This window comes from Geotrypetes seraphini, chromosome 1, assembly GCF_902459505.1.
Source record: "Geotrypetes seraphini chromosome 1, aGeoSer1.1, whole genome shotgun sequence".
Classification (NCBI taxonomy): domain Eukaryota; kingdom Metazoa; phylum Chordata; class Amphibia; order Gymnophiona; family Dermophiidae; genus Geotrypetes; species Geotrypetes seraphini.
The window spans coordinates 36,748,186-36,758,875 of record NC_047084.1 but is presented as its reverse complement, the minus strand read 5'-3'; the positions used below and the strand labels follow the sequence as shown (position 1 = coordinate 36,758,875).

The window sequence follows — 10,690 nt, the reverse complement described above, 5'->3', positions numbered from 1 at the left end:
CATAGAAGGTAAAAGAAATTTCTTTATTAACTGAAAAGGAAAAAAAATCTGGCAACCAGTGACTTCACAAGGTCAGGCATACAATGAACAGTCTTTTGGTTCCAGTCCTGAGGAGGACCCAAGACACAGATCGTGGTTTATGACTGCCATGCCCCTACACAGTCTTTTGACAGCTTTCTTCACTCAGGCAACAGATCTCCGAGCAGCCAGATCTCCGAGCAACTCACAGGTGTTCCAACAGCAAAAGGAATATTGGATTCCCGTATACATCTTGACTACAACCTTTAGATACTCAGCATTGTAGCAGGAGATTAGTGCACTATTGATATCCAAATTTTTACAATTTTATATTTTGTAGCACAGGATATATGGACTCCTGATGAAGGTATAGGCTGCCGAAACATGACCCGTGTTGGGTCCTTAGTACATCCATTCATCTACATTTTTCTGCTTCATTTTTCAAATACAGGTAGTCGTCAATTTACGACCTATCCAAGTTACGACTGTCTGACCTTACGATGCAACTTCTGCTCTCCGAAGTCTCGCTATGCAGCGTGATAACATACGCAGGGGTGTTTCCCCACATGAGTTTGTGCCTTGTTGTTTTGACGATTTCAAGTAAAAAAAAAAAAAACTACAAAGAGGAAATTGTCTCTGTCCACTCCTCAGCCTTCCAAAAAGGAAAGAAAGGCCATAGATCTAGACATCAAAATGATGATAATAAAACAGTATGAAGGAGGAAAGAAAGTGAATGTGATCGCATGTGATATGAAGTTATCACACTCTACTGTGTCGACTATTATAAAGGACAAAAATAGAATTCCTGAAGCTGTGAAAGGTTCTGCACCTTTGCGGTCAACAATGATTATGAAGCAACGTACAGGGCCCATCCATGAAATGGAGAAATTGTTAAACATTTGGATGGAAGATCAGATTCAAAAGTGGACGCCCTTAAGCCTCTTTGCAGTACAGTTGAGGGCTAGAAGTCTGTTTGGGACTTTAAAGGAACGCGCTGGAGAAGACTACAGTCAAGAATTTGTGGCAAGTACTGGTTGGTTTAAGAGGTTTAAAAAATAGATTCCAGTTGCATAATGTTCGGGTGACTGGAGAAGCAGTGAGTGCGGATGAGGAAGGAGCTAAAAAGTTTGTTGATAATTTAGAAGAAATAATCAAGGTGGAGGGTTACCTGGCAGAGCAAATTTTTAATGTGGATGAAACAGGGTTTTTTTGGAAGCAGATGCCAGGACGCACTTACATCCACAAAGAAGCCAAAAGCATGCCAGGATTTAAAGCACACAAGGATAGACTCGATCTACTGCTTGGAGGGAATATCAAGGGGTTCAAGCTGAAGCCCTTATTAATTTACCATTCTGAAAATCCATGTGCATTTAAGAATGTGAACAAGCACAATTTGCCGTAATGCTGGATGAACCAGGCTTTATTTGAGGATTGGTACAGTAATTGTTTTATTCCCCTTCAAAATTTTACTGTTGTTTGATAATGCGCCTGGACATCCACATCACTTAGCTGATCTCTATCCCAATGTGAAAGTGTTATTTTTGTCCCCGAACACTACACTACTTATTCAACCGATGGACCAAGGGGCGATTGCTACTTTGAAGGCAAACTATCTCAGAACCACTTTCGCCCAAGCTATAGTTGCTATAGATGCCGACTCTGAACTATCACTACGTGACTATTGGAAACAGTATAACATTCTTAAGTGCGTAAAAAAATCTTGCTACTGCTTGGGACTCAGTGACGGAACAGTGTATGAATGGTGTGTGGAAGAAGTGTGTTAAGCGCTATGTGGATACCTTTGCTGGATTTAACAGTGAACAAGAACTTGATGAGATTCGTGAATAAATAGTGAAACTGTCAAAAGACCTTTCATTGGAATATGAAATGGAAGATGTTGAGGAGTTGCTAGACTGGGAATCAAGGGAACTTACAAATGAAGAGCTGATAGAATTAGAAGAAAGAGTGGCGGAAGAAAAAAATAAGAGAATTAAAGATCAAGAGGATGAGGCCCCACAACGAATGTTCACCACAAAGGGATTGTCAGAAGGTCTATCTCTACTGAATAAACTTCTCGCCCATTTTGAAGACATGGACCCAAACATTGAACGATTTGTGAGGATTGAACTGAAGGCACGCGACACATTTTGTCCTTATTGCGAAATTTATGAAGAGAAAAAAAAGCAAGCAATTCAGACGAAGCTCACTATGTTTATGAAAAGAGCAACTCCAAACATTACCGGGTCCGCAGCCTCGCCTGATGAAGGAGATATCGACAATCTGTAGCCAAGCACCAGTGGTGTCATGAATTAAATGTACTTTACTGTATTTCTTATTTTTGTCTGTTTTTCCACAATTGTATTGTTGTTTGATTTAGAAATAAAGAAAATGTTGTTAACAGATTGCTTTAAGATGATTAAAATGATTAAAATATCATTACCCAGTCTAATATTCTTGCCTTAATTTAACATAGGCCGACTTACATCCTGATCAACTTACGACCTATCAGTCGGAACCAATTGCGGTCGTAAGTCGACGACTACCTGTAGTGTTTTTAATAAAGTAACTTCATTGTGGACTTCTGCTCTCATCCTGGTTATTTGTGGCCTTTCAACTCCTTGCATGACACCAATATAAGCGACTGCCTAAAAAGTGGCTGCTGGTTGCATGCCAATCAGGCGAAGGCGCTGTATTGAGAATTGTGCCTCTGAGAATGATAGGCGCTGTAAATGTAGGCCAGTGTTTTCCAGGCTTACATTTCTGGTGCCTATCTTGCCATGACTCACGCCTACTTATGGTGTTAGTCACACCCATTGTGGAATTAGGCGCGATTCCGGGGCCTTTTATTTAGGCTCCGGTAGGCACTTTAATGTTGCATTTAAAAAAAATTTTTTTTTGCATTTTAAATGGCGTTTGTTAATTAACTTAAGCACTGGTAGGGTGTCTACCAGCACCTAAGTTTAGGTGCTGTTCCTGGAATTTCCCCCTTAGGGCCCCTTTTACAAAGCCACAGAGGCAATTCCTGCATGGCAAATGTGACGCAACCCATTCAATTCCTATGGGCTGAATCACTTTTCTGCACCAAAGTTTTGTAAAAGGGGCTAAATATTTAGATGCATATATGTCAACATACTTGCATAAATGACTAGAATACTGGCATTTATGGGTGCTTTTGCTGCCTTATTTTAGGTTGCTCCCCTATAGTGCTCCCCAAACATCAACTTTATGTACTGCCTTTGATGCCAACCACCTCCTTATTTTCCACTTTTGAAAAGGGGGAGTACTCTGCTATTTTTTAGTCCTCTGGAATCATTCCTGTCTTCACAGAGTGATCCATTTAATAATAATAATAATAATAATAATAATTTATTTTGTATACCGCCATACCCAGCGAGTTCTAGGTGGTTCACATCAGTTAATCAGAGGTACAAACAATGAAGTCATTGAAGTTAACAGGTTAGGAATGTACAATAAAAAGGAGTAGGAAGAGATTCCTGGTCATTAGTGGATGGTGGTGAAAGAAGTAAAGTGTATTGTGTGCGCAGCTATTAAATCATGCCGTTTTTGCTCATGCATGAGAACTGAGCATGGATTTGTTTTCACCTTTGAAGGATCAGGAACATAGTCTGATCTGCTGAGCTGGTCAGAAAGGAGTTCTGGGCACCTTCAAGAGGATGTCTTCAGCTGGTGGGTCTTGGGGATCCCTGCTGACTAAGGGATTTATATTTTAGTTGAGCTATTGTGTGTGTGTGGGTGGGGGGGGGGGGGGAGGGCACAGTAGCTAGGAAATTTTACACCCACCCATCTTATTTATTTATTCAACTTTCTATTGTTCTCCCAAGGGAGCTCAGAATGGTTTACATGAATTTATTCAGGTACTCAAGCATTTTTCCCTGTCTGTCCCGGCAGGCTCGCAATCTATCTAATGTACCTGGGGCAATGGGTAGGATTAGGTGACTTGCCCAGGGTCACAACGAGCAGCATGGGTTTGAACCCACAACCTCAGGGTGCTGAGGCTCTACCTTTAACCACTGTACCACGCTCTCCCCCCCCTCCCTTGCCATATGGCTATTCAAAAATTGTCATCTGGCTAATTCATTGCTTTGGAATTATATTGTTTACCTTTCAATCCTCAATCTACACTTCATGGAACTTGTATCTTTCAAGCAAGGGCTGCACTAGCAAAAGAAATCTTTATTTTTGTTATACCTGCTCTTTCACTTAAAACGAGTGATCAGGAGAAGACCAGCTTCTCATTTTTTCTCTGGGAAATGGAATGCAATATATGTGGGAGGATGAACAACTGATTCTTTAGTTCATGTTCTAACAGAATAATGCACCTGAAGTGTTTTCAACCTTGAAGTGGAATAAATGCAGACAGCACAAATAATGAAGTGCTCAGGCAGAAAAAATAACAGATACAAATTTGTACCTTATATACTCGAATATAAACTGAGATTTTGGGGCCCAAAAAAGGCCCAAAAATGGGGGTCTTGGTTTATATTTGGTCCTCAAGTCTGTGTGTTCCCCTACCCCCACCTGGACCTGTTGCAGGCCTCCCATGGGCCTGCCTTAAGTTCTGATGGACCAGCGGTGAGCCTGAACTGGAGTTATTCTTCCCGCATCCCTTCTCTCCCACTTCCCAGATCCCTGTCCAACATACCTTATGAACCCTGGTGGTCTAGCAGTGAAACAAAGCAGGAGTGATTTTTTTCTTCATTCCTTTCCCATGTGGAGTCGCGATTAGAAATGGCTGCACAAGTTCCCATGGCAGTCTCATGAGTTCTCATGGTCAGCCATTTCTGATCACGGCTCTGTACGGGATAGGAGCAAAGAAAAATCACTGCTGCCCTGTTTCACTGCTAGAACATCAGGGTTCTAAAGGTATGTTGGAGAGGGGTCCAGGAGGCCGGAGGGAAGTGGGGTGATTAACACTTGACTGGAACAGGATGTGGGATGGATCACTCCTGTCCTGGCTCACCACTGGACCACCAGGGATTAAGGCAAGCCTGAGGGAGGCCTGCAATGGGTCTGGGAAGTGGGAGGGAGGCAGGGTGGTTAACAATTGGCCTGGACAGGATACGTGAAGGATTACTTCTTTCCCAGCTCACTGCTGGACCACCAGCGCTTAAGGGAGGCCTGCAGTAGGCATTGGAGCTTGGGTGTAGAGCTGGAAGGGAAGGAGAGCTAGGTGCAAGGCAGGGCAATTTAATATACCCCCCATTTATATTTGAGGGAACCTTTTTTCCCCTTTTTGAGGGGGAAAATATTACCTTGGTATATAATTGGATTGGTATATATTCGAGTATATATGGTAATCAACATTCTTCATGATTGTGACAGGTTCTGAAAATAAAGATATTTTCAAAAACAGCCAAGTATACAAGACATTAGACATCAAGCTGTCAACCCAACTCAGTTTTAATTGACAGCTAGCTGATATACATTTGGGCCCAGATTCTATAAATGGTACAGTTCTTGGTGGCCACCTTAAAAATGGCTGCTGATCACATGTCAATCGTGCAATGGCGCCATTTATAGAATTGTGGCTTTGGAAAAGATAGGTGCCGGAAATGTAGGCCAGGGTTTCAAGGCCTACATTTCTGGCACCTACTTTTTACGTGAATTGTGCTACAGAGGTGCTTTATGATGCCTACAACTTCTGGTTTTAGCCACGCCTCATGTTAGGCATTGTAAAGCATTTCTGTAGGTGCAATGGAGGCACCATTTTTTAAGGTGTTGGTAGGCACCAACATTTTTTCTTTTAAAATGCTTTTTATATTTTTAAACAGCATTTTCAACTTAAGTTAGGCGCCTAACATAAGATGCCATTTATAGAATATGGGCTTTGGTGTCTTCAAAGTATTGTTTTCTGTTGTATTGAAGACCAGGGAGGTAACAACAACAAAAAAAATTAACATACCAGAGAATTCACTATGTTCTGCTTCGAGTCTCTAGGTTTTTAAGCACAAGAAAATAAGAGGCAAAGAACAAATTTTCCAAATATATACAAAATAGACACAAGTAAACTGTGGGGCTCATTTTCAAAATAGAAAGACATCCAAAAACTGCTATTTTCAAAACCTATTTTCTAGACAGATTTCTATACTGTTCATCTGCAATTTGTTTAAATCTCAAGGGGTTAGAGATGTGTTATGAGTAATGAATAGTTGCCAAAAAGGTGCCCAAACTGAGCAGATGACCACTGGAGGGATGAAACCATGACTCCCCCCCCTCACGCTCCCCCGGTGCTCACTGACCCACTTCCATCCCACAAAGATGTGAATGAAACAATACATACCTGCCTGTATGACAGCTGTAGACATTTTGGACCAGTCCTACTAGAGCAGCAAGCAGGTCTCTGGAGTAGCCTGGTGATCAATGCAGTGGACTCTAGCGAAGGGGACCAAGGCCCATATCCAACTCTTAACTACTAAACTTGTTGTGGAGAGTGTGAGCCCACCAAAACCCACTGAAATCCCACTGTACCCACATATAGATGACACCTGCATAGTAACATAGTAGATGACGGCAGATAAAGACCCAAATGGTCCATCCAGTCTGCCCAACCTGATTCAATTTAAATTTTTTTAATTTTTTTCTTCTTAGCTATTAATAGGCAAGAATCCAAAGTTCTACCCGGTACTGTGCTTGGGTTCCAACTGCCGAAATCTCAGTCAAAACCTACTCCAGCCCATCTACACCCTCCCAGCCACTGAAGCCCTCTCCAGCCCATCCTCCCCCAAACGGCAAGTCTGCCCAGTACTGGCCTTAGTTCAATATTTAATATTATTTTCTGATTGTAGATCCTCTGTGTTCATCCCACACTTCTTTGAACTGTCACCATTTTCCTCTCCACCACCTCTCACAGGAGCACATTCCAGGCATCCACCACCCTCTCCGTAAAGTAGAATTTCCTAACATATATAAGGGCTATTGTTGTGGTGTACAGGTGGGCCCAATAGCTTTTGGATATGTTTTGGAGGGTTCACCATACACCATAAGGTGAGATGTGTACCTGTGACCCTTTATGTGAAATTCACTGCAGTGTCCCCTAAGATGCCCCACTGCTCTTCTGGGATGTCTGTGTGGCCAGTCTACTACAAATGCTGGCTCCCCCTATATGCCTATGGCTTGTTTGTGCATTTTTTGTTTGGAGATTTTATTTTTTTTAAATGGTAAAATAATAAAAATAAAAATACAGTAGATGCATTAAGGGTGAACACATCTGTAAAAGTCATTTTTGAAAAAACAATGGCATTTTGTGGTTTCAAAAATGACGCACTTCACAAAACATCCAAACTCAGACTTAGATGATGACCCTCTGTAGCACACCAACAGAAAATATTTAAATATCATGTCAGCATATGAGCATTATTTTAAGGTGATATCACTAAGGGCTCCTTTTACAAAGGCGCGCTAGCGGTTTAATGCGCGTAATAGCATGCGCTAAACTGCCGGACGCGCTAACCGCTATCGCTTCCTCTTGAGCAGGCGGTAGTTTTTGGCCAGCGCGGGGGTTGTTATGGATTTTTATTTTTTATTTCATAGGGTCGTCGGTTTAGGTTTTGATTTTCTGCTGATGATGGTATGCTGTTTGGTTGTATGTTTGTGTGTATTGTTTTTTAAATTCTATTTTATTATGTATTTAATGCTGTTACCCGCTTAGAATGGTTAGATATGCGGGTTATAAATATTTAAATAAATAAAAAATAAGTTTATTGTCTAAGTCAAACAAAAAGAGACAGAGGGGGAAGTAAAGAGACAAAGGTCAGGAACTGGTGGTGGACCAAATTCATTCTCTATTTCAAACCCCCACTACTCCTTGTGTCCTTGGGCAAGTCACTTAATCCCCCCATTGTCCCGGTTACATTAGACAGATTGTGAGCCCACTGGGACAAACAGGGAAAATTGCTTGAGTATTTGAATAAAATTTATGTAAACCACTCTGAGCTTCCCTGGGAGAATGGTAGAGAAAACTGGATAAATAAATAAATTCTTTATGTTTTAGTTCCCTGACTCCCACTGCATTTCATTATCTTCCACCAAGCTTATCACATTCCCTCTCACTCATGCACACATCACACTGGCTGAATATCACTTTCCCCAGATAAAGAAACGAGGTCTATATCTTGCCCACCTGCTGCTTGGGTTAAATCCTGACCTTTATAAATCCTTATCCTTTCTATATAGCTGGGTTTGGAAAGTTTCCTTGCCAGAAGTCCTGGGTTAGCTTTGGTTCCTCCAGTAGCTTAACCTTCTGAGGATAATAGGCGTCTGTCCTGTGGCTTCTGTGCTGTATCAGAAATGAAGCTTTGGTTGGGAATGGAGCCATTCCTCCCTAGCTTCAATTCTTTTGTCTGTTTATTTACACCTGCAGGGACAGCTAGAGTTCTCACTGGCTGTTCCTTAACTAGCCTGCCTGCTTTGAGTAAAGTTTCCCCCGGTGTGTTCTTAGGTGTAATTGTTTCCATCCCACCCCCTCTCTGGGCTTTCCCTTTACCAGGAGAAGTGGGCTTTGACATTACCTGCTTTCTCACAGGCTTCCCACCTGAAGGCAAATAAGCTCTTGATACAGGGACATCTCTGACTTTTGAAGCCTCGTATTTAACCTGAGTGACATTTTTACTAGGCTTCTCTTTAGTGACAGGGCTTGGCTCTGCCTGCACCTTAGGCAATTTGCTGACTGTGTGCTTTTCCCTGTCAATACCAAGGTGAGTATTTTGTGTTTAAAAAGCATGCAGAGACAGGGAGCCACTGCTCTGAGATCAGTAGTGTGGAAAAGTGTTTGAATCAGCATATGTTAATGAGTTTTTTAACTGCAGTTGACTGGACTAGATGAAATTGTTTAAGGGAGGACAATGATATATAAAATAAACAGTGTTACATAATCCAAGTATGAGATCATCAGAGAAAGAAGAAAAAGAGAGGGAAGCAAAGTAATGCATAGAAAGGATTTGACTGACCTAACTCTGTGCAGTGACATAAAGGATGCCTGAAGCACTGAATTTATCAGGAGTTTGAAAAAGAGGTGGGAGTCAAAGGCAAACCCCCCAAATCTTAACAGAGTCACTAATGGAAATGGTCTGTCCAACAATAGAAGGAGGGGGAGGGGAGGGAAGAGGGACATTGCAGCCAGTATTGGGATAATGGATGCCTCACTCTTAGTGATATTAAGGAATAAGATATTATTTTTGAGCTATAAAGAAACAGCAAGGAGACAGATATCTAGACAAGTCATGTTTAAAGAGGATGAGGGCAGGGATAAGTGGGTTTACAAATCATTTACAATTTGATAAGGGCTACAGCTTTCAAATGCAACAATAATCAGCATGATTTCCAAAAAGATGTTAAACAGGGTTGGTGATATGGTAGAACCTTGGGAAACAAGACAAGTGACAGTGCACATAGAAGACAAAGAACCTTCATGAGAAACTTGGAAGGTGTGGTCAGAGAGGAATGAGTGGGATCAAATCAAGACTGTTCTTGAGCGCCTTCATGATCTAGGTCTCCCAGGAACAGAGTGTGATCAACCTAGTGGAACGAGGAAGAGAGATCCAAAGATACTATAACAATGGAAGACTGTTGGTCCAGTGATGTCTATATTTCATCATATATGGTAGTTAGAAGAGTTTCTGAACTGTGACCATTTCAGAAGCCAGCCTGATGTGGATATAAAGCTATACTTTTCTCTTGGAAAAGAGATAGCTTTGAAGGAACTATCTTCTCAAGTTTAGAAAAAAAAAAAGTAAATTTGAAATTGATCCAAAGCTGGTATGAAGTGGTGGATAAGGTGGTGGAAACAGAGACTGTGTCTGAATTTAGAAACTGTGTCTGAATTCAGAGACTGTGTCTGAATTCAAGAGGGCTTAGGGTAGGCACGTGGGATCTCTCAGAGAGAGAAAGAGATAATGGTTACTGTGGATGGGCAGCTCTATGACCTCACAATTCAGGTGCACAGAGCCTTAGCCTATAGGAAGAGGAGATGCAAATGTTAAGAGCCTTAGCCAATAGGGAGAGGAGGAGATAATGGTTACTGTAGATGGGCAGACTAGATGGGCCATTTGGCCTTTATCTGCCATCATGTTTCTATGTTTCTAGCAAAAGTAAGATCCAAAAGAGGTCTTTTCAAAAGTGGGAAAACAGTGGTATGTTTCCAAAAACGGGGGACATAAAGGGAGATTAGCAGAGAGCAGAGGGAGGATAATGGGATTAAGCTGAGTGGCCAGCCATTTAACATACTGGCCAGGGATCTTTTAAACAGAGTTTACAGATTATTTAATAAAGTAGAAAATTAGACTAGATTGTACCTGATAGATCAACAGGATGAGGGGGAGATGATGGAGGAGTGTTTTTTCTAATCCAGAGGTGTCCAACCTGCGGACCAAGGGCCACATGCAGCCCCGTGAAGTATTTTGTGCGGCCCCGGTTGAGGGTGATGCAGTGTTTTCCTCTGCTGCCCCTGGGTGTTTACCGTCTTGCTGCAGCGTTTGCGTGTTTGTGCGGCCCCAGAAACATTTTTTTCGGCCAATGCGGCCCAGGGAAGCCAAAAGGTTGGACACCCCTGGTCTAATTTAATCTAATCTAATCTAATCTTTGGTTTATATACAGGGTCATCTCCCAATGGAGCTCGACTCGGTTCACATATAGTACATAGCAACAGAAGCACGAG

General features: G+C 41.8%; 1 protein-coding gene across 1 annotated transcript; it reads left to right on the top strand.

Moving 5' to 3' along the window:
- Nucleotides 1–711: 711 nt before the first annotated feature.
- On the top strand, nucleotides 712–1,077 carry LOC117366327 (CENPB DNA-binding domain-containing protein 1-like). The gene has a single exon (XM_033957583.1). It carries the CDS (start codon nucleotides 712–714, stop codon nucleotides 1,075–1,077), a length of 366 nt encoding a protein of 121 aa, XP_033813474.1.
- The last annotated feature ends 9,613 nt before the right edge of the window (nucleotides 1,078–10,690 follow it).